At 31.1% G+C, this 22,342-nt stretch overlaps 1 protein-coding gene across 1 annotated transcript in view; it reads right to left on the bottom strand.

Moving 5' to 3' along the window:
- Positions 1-22,342, bottom strand: part of LOC145263803 (UPF0415 protein C7orf25 homolog) — a 707,479-nt gene that overhangs the window by 54,495 nt on the left and 630,642 nt on the right. Inside the window, exons 4-5 of the mRNA XM_080120866.1 lie at positions 17,364-18,125; positions 7,851-8,035 (exon numbers count right to left, since the gene is read on the bottom strand). Of these exons, the coding sequence (XP_079976992.1) occupies positions 7,851-8,035; positions 17,364-18,125 (947 nt within the window). The remainder of the gene's footprint in view (positions 1-7,850; positions 8,036-17,363; positions 18,126-22,342) is intronic.

Raw genomic sequence — 22,342 nt, 5'->3', positions numbered from 1 at the left:
CATCTTAAATGTGCCTATATTTTCTCAAATGTAAAAACGCATCTTAAATGTGGCTATATTTTCTCAAATATAAAAACACATCTTAAATGTGCCTATATTTTCTCAAACGTAAAAACACATCTTAAATGTGCCTATATTTTCTCAAATGTAAAAACACATCTTAAATGTGCCTATATTTTCTCAAATGTAAAAACACATCTTAAATGTGCCTATATTTTCTCAAATGTAAAAACACATCTTAAATGTGCCTATATTTTCTCAAACGTAAAAACACATCTTAAATGTGCCTATATTTTCTCAAACGTAAAAACACATCTTAAATGTGCCTATATTTTCTCAAACGTAAAAACACATCTTAAATGGGCCTATATTTTCTCAAACGTAAAAACACATCTTAAATGTGCCTATATTTTCTCAAACGTAAAAACACATCTTAAATGTGCCTATATTTTCTCAAATGTAAAAACACATCTTAAATGTGCCTATATTTTCTCAAATGTAAAAACACATCTTAAATGTGCCTATATTTTCTCAAATGTAAAAACACATCTTAAATGTGCCTATATTTTCTCAAATGTAAAAACACATCTTAAATGTGCCTATATTTTCTCAAACGTAAAAACACATCTTAAATGTGCCTATATTTTCTCAAATGTAAAAACACATCTTAAATGTGCCTATATTTTCTCAAACGTAAAAGCACGTCTTAAATGTGCCTATATTTTCTCAAACGTAAAAACACGTCTTAAATGTGCCTATATTTTCTCAAACGTAAAAACACATCTTAAATGTGCCTATATTTTCTCAAACGTAAAAACACATCTTAAATGTGCCTATATTTTCTCAAATGTAAAAACACATCTTAAATGTGCCTATATTTTCTCAAACGTAAAAGCACATCTTAAATGTGCCTATATTTTCTCAAATGTAAAAACACATCTTAAATGTGCCTATATTTTCTCAAATGTAAAAACGCATCTTAAATGTGGCTATATTTTCTCAAATATAAAAACACATCTTAAATGTGCCTATATTTTCTCAAACGTAAAAACACATCTTAAATGTGCCTATATTTTCTCAAATGTAAAAACACATCTTAAATGTGCCTATATTTTCTCAAATGTAAAAACACATCTTAAATGTGCCTATATTTTCTCAAATGTAAAAACACATCTTAAATGTGCCTATATTTTCTCAAACGTAAAAACACATCTTAAATGTGCCTATATTTTCTCAAACGTAAAAACACATCTTAAATGTGCCTATATTTTCTCAAATGTAAAAACACATCTTAAATGTGCCTATATTTTCTCAAATGTAAAAACACATCTTAAATGTTCCTATATTTCCTCAAACGTAAAAACACATCTTAAATGTGCCTATATTTTCTCAAACGTAAAAACACATCTTAAATGTGCCTATATTTTCTCAAACGTAAAAGCACGTCTTAAATGTGCCTATATTTTCTCAAATGTAAAAACACATCTTAAATGTGCCTATATTTTCTCAAATGTAAAAACACATCTTACATGTTCCTATATTTTCTCAAACGTAAAAACACATCTTAAATGTGCCTATATTTTCTCAAATGTAAAAACACATCTTAAATGTGCCTATATGTTCTCAAACGTAAAAACACATCTTAAATGTGCCTATATTTTCTCAAACGTAAAAACACATCTTAAATGTGCCTATATTTTCTCAAATGTAAAAACACATCTTTAATGTGCCTATATTTTCTCAAACGTAAAAACACATCTTAAATGTGCCTATATTTTCTCAAATGTAAAAACACATCTTAAATGTGCCTATATTTTCTCAAACGTAAAAACACATCTAAAATGTTCCTATATTTTCTCAAATGTAAAAACACATCTTAAATGTGCCTATATTTTCTCAAATGTAAAAACACATCTTAAATGGGCCTATATTTCCTCAAACGTAAAAACACATCTTAAATGTGCCTATATTTTCTCAAACGTAAAAACACATCTTAAATGTGCCTATATTTTCTCAAATGTAAAAACACATCTTAAATGTGCCTATATTTTCTCAAACGTAAAAACACATCTTAAATGTGCCTATATTTTCTCAAATGTAAAAACACATCTGAAATGTTCCTATATTTCCTCAAACGTAAAAACACATCTTAAATGTGCCTATATTTTCTCAAACGTAAAAACACATCTTAAATGTGCCTATATTTTCTCAAACGTAAAAGCACGTCTTAAATGTGCCTATATTTTCTCAAACGTAAACACACATCTTAAATGTGCCTATATTTTCTCAAATGTAAAAACACATCTTAAATGTTCCTATATTTTCTCAAACGTAAAAACACATCTTAAATGTGCCTATATTTTCTCAAATGTAAAAACACATCTTAAATGTGCCTATATTTTCTCAAACGTAAAAACACATCTTAAATGTTCCTATATTTTCTCAAACGTAAAAACACATCTTAAATGTGCCTATATTTTCTCAAACGTAAAAACACATCTTAAATGTGCCTATATTTTCTCAAATGTAAAAACACATCTTAAATGTGCCTATATTTTCTCAAACGTAAAAACACATCTTAAATGTGCCTATATTTTCTCAAATGTAAAAACACATCTTAAATGGGCCTATATTTTCTCAAATGTAAAAACACATCTTAAATGTGCCTATATTTTCTCAAATGTAAAAACACATCTTAAATGTTCCTATATTTTCTCAAATGTAAAAACACATCTTAAATGTGCCTATATTTTCTCAAATGTAAAAACACATCTTAAATGTTCCTATATTTTCTCAAACGTAAAAACACATCTTAAATGTGCCTATATTTTCTCAAACGTAAAAACACATCTTAAATGGGCCTATATTTTCTCAAACGTAAAAACACATCTTAAATGTGCCTATATTTTCTCAAACGTAAAAACACATCTTAAATGTGCCTATATTTTCTCAAATGTAAAAACACATCTTAAATGTGCCTATATTTTCTCAAATGTAAAAACACATCTTAAATGTGCCTATATTTTCTCAAATGTAAAAACACATCTTAAATGTGCCTATATTTTCTCAAATGTAAAAACACATCTTAAATGTGCCTATATTTTCTCAAACGTAAAAACACATCTTAAATGTGCCTATATTTTCTCAAATGTAAAAACACATCTTAAATGTGCCTATATTTTCTCAAACGTAAAAGCACGTCTTAAATGTGCCTATATTTTCTCAAACGTAAAAACACGTCTTAAATGTGCCTATATTTTCTCAAACGTAAAAACACATCTTAAATGTGCCTATATTTTCTCAAACGTAAAAACACATCTTAAATGTGCCTATATTTTCTCAAATGTAAAAACACATCTTAAATGTGCCTATATTTTCTCAAACGTAAAAGCACATCTTAAATGTGCCTATATTTTCTCAAACGTAAAAGCACGTCTTAAATGTGCCTATATTTTCTCAAACGTAAAAACACATCTTAAATGTGCCTATATTTTCTCAAATGTAAAAACGCAACTTAAATGTGCCTATATTTTCTCAAACGTAAAAACACATCTTAAATGTGCCTATATTTTCTCAAACGTAAAAACACATCTTAAATGTGCCTATATTTTCTTAAACGTAAAAACACATCTTAAATGTGCCTATATTTTCTCAAATGTAAAAACACATCTTAAATGTTCCTATATTTTCTCAAATGTAAAAACACATCTTAAATGTGCCTATATTTTCTCAAACGTAAAAACACATCTTTAATGTGCCTATATTTTCTCAAACGTAAAAACACATCTTAAATGTGCCTATATTTTCTTAAACGTAAAAACACATCTTAAATGTGCCTATATTTTCTCAAATGTAAAAACACATCTTAAATGTGCCTATATTTTCTCAAATGTAAAAACACATCTTAAATGTTCCTATATTTTCTCAAACGTAAAAACACATCTTAAATGTGCCTATATTTTCTCAAATGTAAAAACACATCTTAAATGTGCCTATATGTTCTCAAACGTAAAAACACATCTTAAATGTGCCTAAATTTTCTCAAACGTAAAAACACATCTTAAATGTGCCTATATTTTCTCAAATGTAAAAACACATCTTAAATGTTCCGATATTTTCTCAAACGTAAAAACACATCTTAAATGTGCCTATATTTTCTCAAATGTAAAAACACATCTTAAATGTGCCTATATTTTCTCAAACGTAAAAACACATCTTAAATGTGCCTATATTTTCTCAAATGTAAAAACACATCTTAAATGTGCCTATATTTTCTCAAATGTAAAAACACATCTTAAATGGGCCTATATTTCCTCAAACGTAAAAACACATCTTAAATGTGCCTATATTTTCTCAAACGTAAAAACACATCTTAAATGTGCCTATATTTTCTCAAATGTAAAAACACATCTTAAATGTGCCTATATTTTCTCAAACGTAAAAACACATCTTAAATGTGCCTATATTTTCTCAAATGTAAAAACACATCTGAAATGTTCCTATATTTCCTCAAACGTAAAAACACATCTTAAATGTGCCTATATTTTCTCAAACGTAAAAACACATCTTAAATGTGCCTATATTTTCTCAAACGTAAAAGCACGTCTTAAATGTGCCTATATTTTCTCAAATGTAAACACACATCTTAAATGTGCCTATATTTTCTCAAATGTAAAAACACATCTTAAATGTTCCTATATTTTCTCAAACGTAAAAACACATCTTAAATGTGCCTATATTTTCTCAAATGTAAAAACACATCTTAAATGTGCCTATATTTTCTCAAACGTAAAAACACATCTTAAATGTTCCTATATTTTCTCAAACGTAAAAACACATCTTAAATGTGCCTATATTTTCTCAAACGTAAAAACACATCTTAAATGTGCCTATATTTTCTCAAATGTAAAAACACATCTTAAATGTGCCTATATTTTCTCAAACGTAAAAACACATCTTAAATGTGCCTATATTTTCTCAAATGTAAAAACACATCTTAAATGTGCCTATATTTTCTCAAATGTAAAAACACATCTTAAATGTGCCTATATTTTCTCAAATGTAAAAACACATCTTAAATGTTCCTATATTTTCTCAAATGTAAAAACACATCTTAAATGTGCCTATATTTTCTCAAATGTAAAAACACATCTTAAATGTTCCTATATTTTCTCAAACGTAAAAACACATCTTAAATGTGCCTATATTTTCTCAAACGTAAAAACACATCTTAAATGGGCCTATATTTTCTCAAACGTAAAAACACATCTTAAATGTGCCTATATTTTCTCAAACGTAAAAACACATCTTAAATGTGCCTATATTTTCTCAAATGTAAAAACACATCTTAAATGTGCCTATATTTTCTCAAATGTAAAAACACATCTTAAATGTGCCTATATTTTCTCAAATGTAAAAACACATCTTAAATGTGCCTATATTTTCTCAAATGTAAAAACACATCTTAAATGTGCCTATATTTTCTCAAACGTAAAAACACATCTTAAATGTGCCTATATTTTCTCAAATGTAAAAACACATCTTAAATGTGCCTATATTTTCTCAAACGTAAAAGCACGTCTTAAATGTGCCTATATTTTCTCAAACGTAAAAACACGTCTTAAATGTGCCTATATTTTCTCAAACGTAAAAACACATCTTAAATGTGCCTATATTTTCTCAAACGTAAACACACATCTTAAATGTGCCTATATTTTCTCAAATGTAAAAACACATCTTAAATGTGCCTATATTTTCTCAAACGTAAAAGCACATCTTAAATGTGCCTATATTTTCTCAAACGTAAAAGCACATCTTAAATGTGCCTATATTTTCTCAAACGTAAAAGCACGTCTTAAATGTGCCTATATTTTCTCAAACGTAAAAACACATCTTAAATGTGCCTATATTTTCTCAAACGTAAAAGCACATCTTAAATGTGCCTATATTTTCTCAAATGTAAAAACACATCTTAAATGTGCCTATATTTTCTCAAATGTAAAAACACATCTTAAATGTGCCTATATTTTCTCAAACGTAAAAGCACATCTTAAATGTTCCTATATTTTCTCAAATGTAAAAACACATCTTAAATGTGCCTATATTTTCTCAAACGTAAAAACACATCTTTAATGTGCCTATATTTTCTCAAACGTAAAAACACATCTTAAATGTGCCTATATTTTCTTAAACGTAAAAACACATCTTAAATGTGCCTATATTTTCTCAAATGTAAAAACACATCTTAAATGTTCCTATATTTTCTCAAATGTAAAAACACATCTTAAATGTGCCTATATTTTCTCAAATGTAAAAACACATCTTAAATGTGCCTATATTTTCTCAAATGTAAAAACACATCTTAAATGTGCCTATATTTTCTCAAATGTAAAAACACATCTTAAATGTGCCTATATTTTCTCAAATGTAAAAACACATCTTAAATGTGCCTATATTTTCTCAAATGTAAAAACACATCTTAAATGTTCCTATATTTTCTCAAACGTAAAAACACATCTTAAATGTGCCTATATTTTCTCAAATGTAAAAACACATCTTAAATGTGCCTATATTTTCTCAAACGTAAAAGCACATCTTAAATGTGCCTATATTTTCTCAAACGTAAAAACACATCTTAAATGTGCCTATATTTTCTCAAACGTAAAAACACATCTTAAATGTGCCTATATTTTCTCAAACGTAAAAGCACGTCTTAAATGTGCCTATATTTTCTCAAACGTAAAAACACATCTTAAATGTGCCTATATTTTCTCAAACGTAAAAACACATCTTAAATGTGCCTATATTTTCTCAAACGTAAAAGCACGTCTTAAATGTGCCTATATTTTCTCAAACGTAAAAACACATCTTAAATGTGCCTATATTTTCTCAAACGTAAAAACACATCTTAAATGTGCCTATATTTTCTCAAACGTAAAAGCACATCTTAAATGTGCCTATATTTTCTCAAACGTAAAAGCACATCTTAAATGTGCCTATATTTTCTCAAACGTAAAAACACATCTTAAATGTGCCTATATTTTCTCAAACGTAAAAACACATCTTAAATGTGCCTAGATTTTCTCAAATGTAAAAACACATTTATAAGGGGGTGATCTAGAGATTTTTGTTTTACTGGAAGTTTAAATCAATAAATATTTATTACTTTATTTTTACTACAAGCAGTGGAAGATGTCTCTTAAGCCAAAATCAAATAAAAAATGATAATATAAGGAATCGGTTTTGGCATCAGAAAATAGGCTCAAATTTTTCAGATTCCGATACTCCAAAAAGATCCGATTTTTCCGATTACTGATTCCGATTAATCGTCCCAACACTACTAACTTTACAACTAAATTTATCAAGTACTTTATCCACAACGTCAGGGATCCTTGCGAGACGCTTCTCGTATGAACGTTGTGAAAATAGCAATTCAGATGAGAACAGTACTCCGAAGAATCCAAATAATATGAATCTATAATTTTCAGCGGAAAAGTGTAGGAAGATAGTTAAGATAGACAACTTATTTAGATTTTAAAATAAGTTTTTAAAACGAAAATGCTTTTCTGTTAATGCTGGCAATCCTCTGACTATTCAACTGGGAAAAAAAAAATCATCGCGACCCGTGGTTTATCGCACAAAAATTTCCTGAAGGAGACAAAAGCGTGAAGCAACAAAACTTAAGAATCTCTTGACCTTTAAGAATCAATTCTTTCATTTTGTTTACATTGACCGCTGTCGAGAATCTATGAATGACCAGAGCTGCACGACAAACAAAACAAAATCGGTTGGCGCCGGATTTTAAAGGCCACATCTCCAACGAAAAAGAACACAACAGAGCAAGTTTTTACCTTGGATCTTTTCTTCAGCTTCCCAGTCACTGGCAAAGAACGTGACCTTTCAGAAGGCTGATCAGGAACAATTTCAACGCGAGACATTAATTCTTTGGCTCTTTCACGTTCGGACTTTCCTCCAAGAGTTCCTAAAATAGTCTCAAAGTCGGACACAGCAGTCTGGCAGGTATATAACTTTTTACCTAGAAAACACAATGAATCAAAATATGAAAATTAATTAAAATAAAATATTTTAATATTTATAGAACTAGCCAATCCTCTACTCGGCAATGTGTCCATAATGAACGTTTTACCTGCCCTGAGATCGGTATTTTTCTAGTTATTATACAAAATGTGAGTTAATAAAGGTTTGTTTCCGTTAGGTTTTTCTCATACATTTCCATAACACAAAAAAAAAGTAAATAAAAATGCTTTTCTCTTCGCTGCAACCTCTATCTCACAGAAGAGATGTTGCGAGTTTGTTTCTGCTTTATCGTTATTTTCATAGAAAGTGTTCGACTGAGCTTCAATCTATGGTCCCCCCCTCGCCAAACTTTCACAAGAAACACTAGACTAGCTCAAAATATTATCAATAATTTTCCCCACTCTTTATCTGTGCCTAAACCTAAACATAGATTCCATGTCAAAGCTTCTTTCTTAGAACTGCACGCCTATGGGATTGTCTACCGTTTTTCTGCTTTTCAGCTGTCTATAATATGGTTGTCTTTAAGTCCAACGTGAACAAGTTTTTGATGAGCCGTTCCACTTAAGTTAACAAATTTACCGAACTTCCATCACTATCGATTACTATATTGTCCTTTTGACTACTCTACACTCTTTAACCCTTATCCTTGAGTGGCCTATCGGCCTTGATAAGTGGTGACGCCTGTGTAAAAAAATAAGAAATAAAAAAAAAATAACACAAAATACATGCTGAAATATACTTTAGTTCTGGGATTGAGTCATGTTTAAAAATAAACTATCTTTTAATTAAAGTAAAATATGATCACACACTTTTAGATGACACTTATTTTGAATAAAATTTAAATGAGAAATTTGAAAACTTTGAAGTGTCGGAAATGATGAAAAAATCATTTTTATTCACTTTTTTTTTTTAAGTCCAATATTTCGCTGAAAACAGCTTCATCAGGGTACGAAGTCCGGTTTGTGATTTTTTTCTCTTTTTTTTTTTTTTCATTTGGGTGTTATGGAGGAGATGATGCCTCGGAGTAGAAGAAAAGAGAAATATATGTGTTGCTCCGCTAATTTCACGTGCGTTTTGATCCTGCCTCGAGCAGGAAATTTATAGTAAAAGATGGTCACACATTTTTAGAAGACACTTTTTTTTTTTAATAAAATTTAAATGAGAAATTTGAAAACTTTGAAGTGTCAGAAATAATAATAAAATCAGTTTTATTTGCTTCTTTTTGTTGTTGTTGTTGTTGTTGTTGTTGTTGTAAGTCCAATATTTTGCTAACAATAACTTCATCAGGGTAGGAAGTCCAGTCCGTGATTTTTTTTTTTTTTTTCATTATTACTTCCCCCCTAACACCAAAATGAACAAAAGAAAAGAAAAAAAAAAAAAAAAAAAAAAAATCACGGACTGGACTTCCTACCCTGATGAAGCTATTTTTAGCAAAATATTGGACTTACAACAACAACAACAACAACAACAAAAAAAGGAAATAAAAATGCTTTTAATTTTATTTATTTATTTGCGAACTGTTATCTTCATCTTTTAGTTGGTGTTTCACGACGTTTTGGCCAACTATTCCTCTGGCCTTCGTCAGGTAGTAGTTAGAAGATTCAACATTCCTATCCCGTCGTGGTTGCCACCTGACGAAGGCCAGAGGAATTGTTGGCTGAAACGTTGTGAAACAACAACTAGAAGATGAGAATAATAGTCCGCAATCTATATATCAATAAAAGTGAACGTGTCTGTGTGTGTGTCTGTCTGTCTGTGTACATTTCCCTACACAATATTTCTGTCAATTTAAAGTCTAGACTCAAAATTTGATATACAGGGTATTGAGATTTGGTAAAATCTTCGTAATACATTTTCGGCCAGAAATTTGGCTGTTAAGCGGTCAAAGTTCAATGATTTGACCTTTAAGAACTCTACCAAACTCCTCCGCCAATTTTGGGTCTAAACACTTGAAATTTTAGACAAAGGATCATTGGCTATGGATCTAACTTTATAACTTGATTTGAACCCAAAACAATAAATGTTAAGGGGTCATAATAGGGGTCAAAGTTAAAAAAATTGACCGCTTTGTTTCTTTTTTTTTTTTTTTGCTCAACATACACCTCCAAATACCCGGGCAACGCCAGGCTGAAATTCTAGTAAATAAATAAAATTAATAAATAATATTCATCTCAATGAATTCCAATTAAAATAAAAATTATTTTATCCTTATTTCCGACACTTCAAAGTTTTCAAATTTCTCATTTAAATTTTATCTTTTAATTGTTTTAATTAGTCCTAATAAGGACAATTAAAGCATAAATTAATATACAGCATAATCACGTTGTCACATCGGTGTAACATAGCACGGATGCAAATGCATGTCAAGTGACGTCACCGGTGGGGATAAAATAAAGACTATAAAAAAAGAGAAAAAGAACGATCACGAGAGAGACAAGACAACGTTCGGGATCTCGTGAGAGATGTAGAGAACGTTCGAGATCGCGTGAGTGACGTCACGAATGTACCAATGAGGAAATAAATGTTGTTACTACAAAAAAAACAAAAAAAACAAGCGAGTTGGAATTATTTCCAATTTATTGTCGTAATCTCTTCTGCAATTAAAACTGCACACAACGTTTGTTGGTTCCGGAACAACGTTACAAAAGAAAGCCATGTGAAGCCTGGTTAATACGAGATGGGTGATCATTTGGGAATACCAGGTGCTGTATGTAGGAAGACATTGAAACCTTCCAGCAAGAACTGCAAAAATGTAACGTCGTCATCTCCTCTTACTATGATATACATACAACTGGGGATCATTTGTAAATTTAATATTACCTTTACACTTCCTCCTTCGGAGGAAGCCAGTTCAACCCGTCTAGGTGCATGCAGTTGGCAAAAAATTAGCCGTAATTTATAATTAACTTTTTGGCTCTTTTGTGGTTGAATTTTCCTCCACGAGTTCCTAAAACAGTCTCAAAGTCAGACACAACAATCTGACAGGTGTGGAACATTTTTACTAAAAAATATAATGTATGCAAATAAATCAATGAAAATAAAATAACATATTTTAATACTAAGAGAAGTATCCAGCTCCCCAATCCCACCGGCCAATGTGTCCATCCGGTTAAGTGCAAACATAAATTGTCTGTCGGGGAGTGAAATTAATTTTACCTGCCCTGGACTAGTATTCTTCTAATTATTATACAAAATGTGAGTTAATAAAGGTGTGTTTCCCTAAGGTTTATCTCATATATTTCCATAACACAAAATACATGCTGAAATATACCTTAGTTCTAGGATTGAGCCATGTTTAAAAACAAATTATGTTTTAATTGTTCTTATAAGTCATAATTTATAGTTAAATGAACTGTGATACTACGTGGTCCCCCGTTCGACAAAATCACCGAACCTAACCTTGTGTGTTGTAGATTTTTTTTTTTCTTTTCCTTCTTCTTCTCTTCTGGCTGTGTCGTCGTCTTTCATATTGGTGGCTGTCGAGCAGGCGTACACGGGTTCGCATGTATAAAATAAAATAAAACAAAGCACACACTCTGACACGTCCTGCAAATATCAGTTGCACTCTGGGGGAGTGTGTGATACCATCGACCTGCTACATGCTAAGGTCTGCATCTACGTTCATTCAAGGCCATGTTCGTCAGTCAATGTTAGTTCATCTAGATCCAAACCATGATCTGTGTTCGTCTGTGTCCAACTCACAACTCATCTAAACTATAACTGTCATCAACCGTCACAAACCCAAGACTGTCCGCAACAGTCCGTAACTGTCATGAACTGCTACAAAATTCATTGACACTCCTGAAACTGCCCGTAAAACAAACTCGAAACATATTTACTTATTTTCCAGTCCTTTTGTCTCAAACTACCACCACACCTTGATTAACAATCCTATTTTTGCGTTCTTTTATGTTCCTTTGTGAACAACTTCCTCTCTTTGTTGTTCTGCTGATAAACCTATTTCTTCTTTATTTTTGTGTGATATTTTTTTTCTCTTTTTTTATTTCTTGAAATTAGGGGAAGAGGGTTTCGGTAGTATTGTACAACATGTCATCCTATCATCTTGCTCTCTCTCTCTCTCTCTCTCTCTCTCTCTCTCTCTCTCTCTCTCAGCAATTTACATATTCCTCTTGCTCTTCTCATTCTACGGTGATTCAACTCTTCTATATTTTTTTTATGTCTCTGAGCATTTAAAGAAAAAAAAAAAGACTGACTTTCTTTTTTTCAGCCTTTGTTTATATCCGTTCCTCTTTCTAAAACAAATATAAACAGAAGCTGAAGAGTATTTGATATTTTTCGACCATATACTGGTCTCCTTATATTGGATTTGAAACCAATGGTACTGATGTTTTTTTAACCTTCTGTAACATATATATATATATATATATATATATATATATATATATATATATATATATATATATATATAACTGGCACTTCTGCATGTCAGTGACATGAAGCGAATGCGTGTATTCTAGTTTCAATAACGGCTGATAGAGGGCGTTTGTCAGACGAAAAGGGGTCGATAATTCGTACCTTTCTAAAAATTCATACAAAGACAATCCATTGGAAGGTGTTTTTGAACAAATAAGGGAACGCTATCCCTTGTAACTGTGCAAAAAAAAAAACACTGTATTCCAGAAAGGTTTCAATGAAAATCACTCATTGAAAAAAAAAAAAAAAAAAGAAAAAAAGAAAACCAATATTATTAACAAATTTCTATAAATTTTTATAAATAAATAAAAACTTCTCTATTAAATTTATATATTCCTGCATTGAAAAACAAAAATTGTATTTTGATGTATGTTTATACAATCTTACTGTGGAAAAAAAAAAACAATATTTTTCTAAAAAAAAAAAATTATCCTTAAACCTCTATAAACATTTCATGTTTTTTAAAATTCTATTTTGCTACATTGACAAACTAAAATTATATTTTGATACATCAAATCACTCATTAAAAAGAAATTATATCAATACATTAAAATGTCTCCGTTGCATTTAATAATATTTGCTTGATTATATATATATATATATATATACTAGCAAAAGTACCCGTCGTTGACTGGGTTCAAAAACAGCCTACAGAAAATGGACTCTCATTTATGAAAGTATGATAGGTTATGAAAAGGAAGGGTTGTAAATTTTGGTCGAATTTGGGGGTATCAAATCCAAAGCAAAATATGATGAAAGTAAAAATAAAATAGATAAACCCCATAATTTATTATATCATACCTGTTCACACTGAAACACTTATCACAATATTCTGTGGATCTATATTAAAAAAAAACCTTGTTAGATTTTGTGGTATATTTACATTCTATGAACACCCCATAATTTTATTATACCATACTTCTTCAAACTGAAACGTAATTATCAAAGTATACTTATGCAGATAGATATGAAAAGTCTTTATTAAAGTTTGTGCCTATTTCCATTCCATGGAGGCCAGGGGCGGACGCAGACCCCACAATTTTATTATACCATCCCTATTTAAGTTAAAACATACTTATCAAAGTATTATTATGTACATCTATATCAAAAACACTTGTAAACGTTTTTTTTTTTGTTGTTAAATTTTTTATTTCCATACTTTGTGGGCCAGGCGCGTACACAGACCCCACAATTTTAATGAATCATCATTATGCCAGATCAAACATACCCATTCATGTGTCTCGATACATCTTCTATCATTATATGTAATCAGTTTTTTAAAATAGTCAACCATGTAGGAGCCTATTCGTGACTAGACACACACACACAACACACACACAGACGTTCAGTTTTATATTATAGAAGATATATATATATATATATATATATATATATATATATATATATATATATAAAAGTGAACGTGTCTGTCTGTCTGTCTGTGTGTCTGTCTGTGTACATTTCACTACGCAATAACTCTATCAATTTTTAGTCTATAGACTCGAAATTTGAAATACCGGGTACTGAGATTTGGGAAAATCGATGTGACGGGTGTCAGCCAGAAATTTGGCTGTTAAGGGGTCAAATTTCAACGATTTGACCTTTAAGAACTCTACCAAACTCCTCCGACAATTTTGGGTCTAGACACTTGAAATTTTAGATATAGGTTCCTTGAACCTGGATCTAACTTAATAAAGTGATTTGAGCCCGAAACAATAAATTTTAAGGGGTCATAATAGGGGTCAAAGTTTTAAAAAATTAACCATTTTTTTGTTTTTTTTGCTTTTTTTGCACAGCATACACCTTCAAACACCCTTGCAACGCCGAGAACCCCTGCTAGTATATATATACTTTGCTTTATGCTTTTTTTTTTTAATTTTTTGATTTTCTGTATAATCTTTTTTAGATCCAAGTCAAAAATATCAATAAAAGTTCCATAATTTTTGCTGTAATAAAATTTCATTTCTTGATGTCCTTATTGACATGTCCAGTAATACTTTAAATACCTTTGTATATAAAAAATCAACGAGCCTTCTGCCTTCTGACTTTAAAAGCGAGTGCCCACAAGGGTACAAAATAGCCATAATAAAAAAATTATTAAATCGCGCTAAAATGGTATAATCTACAAAAAAGCATTACTCATTGGAAAAAAAACATTAAGCAAGTACTTATCAATAATCATTTTCCTAATTACATTGTTGATGAACAAATAAAACGAATACTACAATCCCTTGAAAACCTAATAATAATATTAGCCAAAACCGCAATGTAAACCCCATTAATATATTTTATCAAAATAAAATGACACCTAACTTCAGAATCGAAGAAAACTCAATTAAAAATATCATATGTAGATACTTGACGCCTTTTGACAATAATTCTAAAATTAAATTTATTATCTACTGCAAGAAGTTTAGAACACAAAACCTTGTGGGTGGAAACAACTCTTCGCCGACTATAAAAACGTTGGAACAAACCAATGTAGTGTATGTAATTAAATGCTCTTTGGGAGAATGTAATTCTGAAAATAATACATATATTGGGCATACAACGACAACGTTGTCCCGGCTAATAACTATGCATCTAAATAATATTAGTTCTATATATAAACATTTGATAAAAGATCATAAGTGCCCCCCTCCAATTTTAGAAAGGTCCTCGTTGACAACATAAAAATTATACATGAAAATAATATTAAAAAATTGAAAATTCTTGAAGCGCCTTATATTAGAACCCTTAAATCCACTATAAATGATATCGCATTTGAGAAAAGCAGTAACGTTCTAAAATATCTTGCGTAGTTCGTATTGGACGGACTTTGTTAACGGTGTCCACGAACCTGCTGAATTTAATACTCGAATTTTTAATCGACTTTTCTTCGACTCTATATATTTTAACTTATCACCGTTTACTGTATATTTTAGTTTTCACTTTTAATTCTCATTTTCGCTCCTTCGCACTTTTACTTCAACACCTGATGATGATTCGTGGACGAATCGAAAGCAACAATCATGAAACTTTTATTAATATTTTTTACTTTGATACAAAAAAGATTATACGGAAAATCGAAAAATTATATAAAAAAAAAAGAATCATAAAGCAAAGTGTCTCCGTTGCATTTAATAATATTTGCTTGAATGAAAAAATGTGGCCTAAATATACCAATTATATATATATATATATATATATATATATATATATATATATATATGCCAACTATACAAATCTAAATTAAAAATCTCAATATAAAGATCATCATTGGTTTAATAGATAATTGCTGGCATGTGTTGGACGGCTTTTTTAGAAATTGACTTCCAAGCTAATGTATTTCTGGCCAAGTCTTTATTCATCCTTCTTTCTCTCAAGTCCATCTTTATCACTTCCTCCCACATTTTGGTTGACCTTCTTCTGTGAACCGACCTTGCTACCTCAACTGTTCTACATCTACTAACCTATGAACTCTCATCCATTTTTTCAACATGGTCATAGCATCAAAATCTGCTATTCTGCACACATCTCCTTATATTGTCCAGACTTAATCTGCTTCTGAGATTATCAGATCTACGTCTATAATTAAGACAGGTTATGCATCTATCATATCATTTTCATATCATTTCTTTCCATGCAACACATGTCCTCAACCCTCATTGTCTACGTTTCACTTCCACTGCACACACATGTCTGATAGAGTCAAAAGTGGTAACGCTGTGCTGGTTAGTAATGAAAAAAATTACAATGAAAACTGATGGCTAGATTAACAATATATTTTTGGTAGCCTAGTAACTTTTACTTTCCTTATTTTCTTCTTTAATCTTTATATTTCATGGGCTAGATTTCTGACAAAGAGGAAAGAATTGCTGTTTCTCGGCCACTTAATATTGGCTAACTTTGACTTTAAAGTAGTATTTCGTTTTTTGGGGGGAGGATCCACACTTATCAAGAGGCCACTTTAGGATAAGTGTTAATGTATTAGGTAAATGGTGAAACAACATGATCAGTAATGGTTGAACTTGGGTATAGCTTAATTATTTTAGGGGACAGCTCAGCAGAAACTTATTCATATTATATTTGAAGATGATCATACTGTAGTCAACCGGAAAGCAGCCACATGGTATTGTGTTTCACAAACGGATAGTTTTAGGAAAGAAACTTTGCTCATGGAATTTTCATTTAGTTTTAGGCACTGAAAGAGAGTGAGGGAAATTATTGACTGTTGTAACTATTTACTTGCCTCCTCACGAGGGCAGAGTTAAACACAAGGTCGGTTTTTAATGTGGGGGAAAAATCCAGCTCTCGAAAAGGAACAAAAATAAAAATTACCCCAATCTAGAAGGATTTCTCTTGCACTGATCGAGGTCAGAAAAGGGGAAGTGTATTATCAAAACAGATACTACACTTTGCTCCTAGCCAAAAGGCCAATGGTTGTTGTAGCTGGAATAATATTTATTGCAAACATTTTACAGGGCAGAACCATAGATTGGAGCTCAGTCGAGTACCTACCATAAAAATAACAATAGGGCAGAGACAGAGTCACAGTGTCTCTTCTGTGAGAAAAAGGAAGTAGGGGGCGGGGGAGGGGGGGTCCTTGCCCTGCCTTGCCCACTAGATTTTGAAGACGATTGTGTACCCTGTCAAAACAGAAAATCTGACATTTCCTGTCAAGGTATGTAAAGGTACTCTTAGAAGCTCCACCTCAGATGTGGCAGCAGTACACCATCTTAGGATATATCTGACTCTTGTACAGATAGATGATTGCATCAAGAGTGAGATACTTTCTGGAGTGATGGAATGATCCCACCATTTTTCAACTTCTTACATCAAGTGGCTTCATGACTTGTCTAGAGCGATTTCCATCAAAAACAAAGAGCAACAACAAAAAAAAAGGTATTTACCTTCCATAAAGTTAAGTAATCTTGGGAGCACTGGGCACACTCGTTCTTCTTCAGCTTGCATTGTTAATATTTTCTCTGGAAATATTAGATGGCACCGACCATGACTGACAGCAGAGACTAGAGTTATCAATGTTGTGATATCTAAATTGACCCGTGTTATGTGCGACACATGGTGGTCCCCTTCAGTCTCTACTTTGCGCTCCAAGGGGACAAGAGTCGGTGTTTTGGTGTCAAGCGGCATTTTCTGCAAGTTGAAGAATCTCTGAACTGCAAATGGTATCGCCAAATATCTGGAATCATTTGTCAAAGATTCTTCCTGGCTGAGTTCCTTCTTTGAAACATCTTTTAGATCTTGCATGAGTTTATTAATGATGGGCGCAAACGTTTCTTCAGCTTGTGATGACTGCGTGTCAATTTTGGACGGATCTGTTGAAATCGATGCCAAAGGATCAGGACAAGGTTCTCTATCCTCTCCATCTTCTTCTTCATCTGAAACAGTTCCACAGCTGTCAGAATCAGAAGAATCTCGAAAGACTTCCTCTACTGACTGTAACAAGGTTTTTGTATCTTCTTCGACGGGAACTATGTCACCCCAAACCTTTATTCCAAGCTGTTCCAGAGTCTCTGTCATTGGTTCGGTGATGGCATTAAAGAATACAAAATGGACTTTAGGCACGATGTAATTCACTGGATGCTGTGAGGCACATCTCAGATAGTCATGCGCTTGGCACATGAGGTCCCGATCACCAAATTGTCCTTTACCTGCCGATGGTAAGAAAAGAAAAGAATTCATTACATATCATACTTTTCATTCATTTATTTAAAGAAAAGTTAATAATAATAATAATAATAATAATAATAATAATAATAATAATAATAATAATAATGATAATAATAATAATAATATTTTGAAGGCTATCATATGAAATTATTTTGTCAAATTTTCAAAATCTGACTTGAATATCAATCAGTCTGACATATCGATACTTGATTTAGACTAGCCTATTTTTAACATTTCTGAAATTTTGAGATGAGGATTAGTTATTTGTATTGTTTGGATTCATTGGACTACTGTTCTTATCTTGAGTGTCATTTTCACAACATTTCGGTCGATGTAATCTCCAACCCTCTTTAGGTGTATCTTGTCAGACTCGAGAATGTTTCTGTCAAACTCGCAAGGATCCATGGCACAGTGGTTAGAGTACTTCGAAAAATCAATTATAAAAGCGATATTCTCCTGAAGGTTGAAGGTTCAATTCTCAGTATGGATGACTGACAAATACAATTGCGAATTCTATCCAGTCATGGCTAATGGAACAAAAGTATGCTACCTCCGTGAAGTAAATAAAGGGTTCCGTTCAAAATGCCAGAGTTCGACAGAAACATTCCTGAGTTCGACAAGATACACCTGTTTGATTAGAAAAAAATAGTTCATGAACATATTTTTATTATAAAAGTGATAAATTTGATATAAATGTTCAAATAAAATGATTGAATAAAACTTATATTTTTACATTTGCTTTAAAAAAAAAAAAAAAAAAAAAGGGTGGAGAGTACATACAGCGCCTAGAATTCCCAAATAGTCACCCATCTGGTACTTGCCAGGCTCAATGTTGCTTATCTTCAGTGATCTGACAAGAACCGGTATGTAACGTGATCGTGCCATACACTTGAAAAAAGTAGGATGCTATTATTAAGTTCTATATTAGTTGATGATTGGTAAAATGGAGGTAAAAAAACAAATTTCTCTGGTGAGGCATCCAAAATAGTAGGCAGTAATCCGTTTCATTTTTGGTTCTATAAGACCAGCAGCCGTATGTTCTTTTGCTTAAATTTAAATCCAAACGGTCAAAGTGGATGTTCCACTTAGCTAAAAGCCAAAGTAAAATATAGTTGTTGTATTTTCGATTGGATTAGATTTGAATTAAGTCCGGAATATTGAAACTATGAAGCCAAGCGGTGAGCATTAAAAAAAAAAAAAAATGCTCAAGTCCCTCATAAATCGAAAAATTAAAAATCTTCATAATTTATATTTTGAAAAGTAAATCTTTCTAAATGAAATTTAAATATATAAACTCTGATTATATATATATATATATATATATATATATATATATATATATATATATATATATATATATATATATCTGTATATATATAAATGAAATTGTTTGTGTGTGTGTGTCTGTGTGTTCAGATTTCTCTACCAAACTACTCTGTCAATTTTCAGTCTGCAGACTCGTGATTTGACATAAGGGGTATTGAGATTTAGGAAAATCTTTTTAATCGGTTTTCGGCCAGAAATTTGCCTGTCAAGAGGTCAAAGTTCAACGATTTGACCTTTGCAGTCTCTAGCAAACTATTCAAAAAATTTTGGGTCTAAACATTTGAAATTTTACATAAAGGGTATTACGACACGCTTTTTAATCAGTTTTGGGGCAAAAATTTGGCTGCCAAGAGGTCAAAGTTGAAGGAGTTGACCATTGCACACTCTACCAAACTCCTTTGCCAATTTTGGATCTAAACACTTGAAATTTTAAATGTAGGTTACCTGGACATGAGTCAAACCTTTTAATATATATATATATATATATATATATATATATATATATATAAGTATAACTACTTAATTTACTCACATAAGATTAATATACGAAAGTATAGATTTATGCGTAAACTTTAAGTATTTACTTCAAAAGTGCTCAATACATAGGTAGAGCTAGTTAATAATTCATAAAATATATATGGCGATTAAGCTACACTGAATATTCGGCGTTTCATCCACTCTAGGACTCCTCAGACTTATGCGCGAATTCTGTGGTTGTTTATCGTTTTTATATGCTCCTCTCCTATTGAGATTTTAGTTAGCCAATCAGCTTTCTAGTATCCACCGCGCCCCTTCCTATCAGCCAATGGGCATGCATTTTATCAGACAAAGGATCTGTTTTAAAACTAGGTTAGTGTTTTTTTTTGTTTTTTTTATTGTTAGTTTATATATAAATATATATATATATATATGTGTACATACATATATGCACATATATATATATACACATACATATATGTGTGATCGTTTATGTATATTCATGTTTATTTAATTTATTTATTTTCTATTGTTTTTGTTAGTTTTAAAACTATTTTGTATCGCTATCCTAGAGTAAATTTTATTTTTTGAACACAGTTATTTGCTATTTCTCTTCTACAGTTTAATAGATGTTGGGGTTCTTTAAAGTACAGGATAGCAAATTTTTCATGTACTTTAAAGAACCCCAACATCTATTAAACTGTAGAAGAGAAATAGCAAATAACTGTGTTCAAAAAATAAAATTTACTCTAGGATAGCGATACAAAATAGTTTTAAAACCAACAAAAACAATAGAGAATTAACAAATAAATAAATTAAATTAACATGAATATACATAAACGATCACACATACACACACACACATATATATATGTGCATATATGTATGTACACACATATATATATACATATTTATATATAAACTAACAATAAAAAATAAAAAAACACTAACCTAGTTTTAAAACAGATCCTTTGTCCGATAAAATACATGCCCATTGGCTGATAGGAAGAGGGGCGGTGGATACTAGAAAGCTGATTGGCTAACTAAAATCTCAATAGGAGAGGAGCATATAAAAACGATAAACAACCACAGAATTCGCCCATAAGCCTGAGGAGTTCTAGAGTGGATGAAACGCCGAATATTCAGTGTAGCTTAATCGCCATATATATTTTATAAATTTTTATATATATATATATGCAGAATACATAGGGCCCGAGCAAAGCCAGGCTGAACTGCTAGTATATATATAAAGTTAGGAATGCGTATTTGTTGATGTATTAGTGTGCGCATGATTGACTACTCAGCAAATTAACTGATCTTTATGAGTTTAGAAATATATCGGTGCAGGGAGTGATTATGTAGGCTATAGTTAGTTTAATTTAGTTTCATGCAAAAGGGGGAGAAAAGGAGGAAGAAACCTTACATGGAAATTCGGATACCGCCAATTTTTATGAAATTTTAACAAATAGGTACACAATGTCAATTAAAATTTCAAAGGGTTTTAGAACGCATAGTATGAATACAACTATTTCAACCCCATTTAAAAATTCAAATGTTTCAAATTTGCATTAAATTTGGGCTGTAGTCATTAGACGCCAAATAAGCAAGATTCCCTGAATTTCAATTTCTTCTTAAATCTCATTAAGCTTAAGTCTTCGTCAAAAATCATGTAATAGATTATGATCAAAATTAGAATAGGAATTCTAGACATAAGTCGAAAATTGAAAATATATGAATATACTAGACTTTTTAGCCCATTAAAAATGGGCAAAAGTTATAGCCTGTTGACTTAGAAGGAGTGTTTTATGCCAAGTTGATGGTTAAATATGGTTAAATTTGTGCTCATTTGTATATTAAATACGAATTCCTATTAATCACTAACTGTGTACCGAACGGATACCATAATACTCAGTTTGTTGCACCTAATCATAGAAAAGGTCTATATGAAATTGAAATCATTGACACAGTAGTTTCTGAGAAAAAGAGGAACGGACGGACAGACAGACAGACAAACACACAAACAGACAAAGAGAAACATAACATAGATTAGAATAAGAGGTTAAATTTACGTTCTGCATCCCTATGTTTACAAAGCCATTTGGCCGAAGTAATGTCAGACAAATGTTTAGCTATGGATGACCAAAACTGTATAGAATGTACCTTTTTTTTTCTTTTTTCAATGCAATTATAAAAATAGAAGTTTTATTCAAACAGTCTTTATTTGAACTATTATGAGAAAATTATAACCTTTATAATAATAATAATATGTTCATGAACTTTTTTTTTTGTTTTTAATTCATGTAAACTTCTATTTTTATATTTGCTTAAAAAAAAGGTACATTCTATACAGTTTTGGTCATCCGTAGCTAAAAATTTGTCTGAGGTCACTTCCGCC

This window comes from Euprymna scolopes, chromosome 39 (assembly GCF_053919585.1).
Source record: "Euprymna scolopes isolate OS-2025 chromosome 39, ASM5391958v1, whole genome shotgun sequence".
NCBI lineage: Eukaryota > Metazoa > Mollusca > Cephalopoda > Sepiida > Sepiolidae > Euprymna > Euprymna scolopes.
This window is presented reverse-complemented; position numbering and strand designations above follow the sequence as displayed.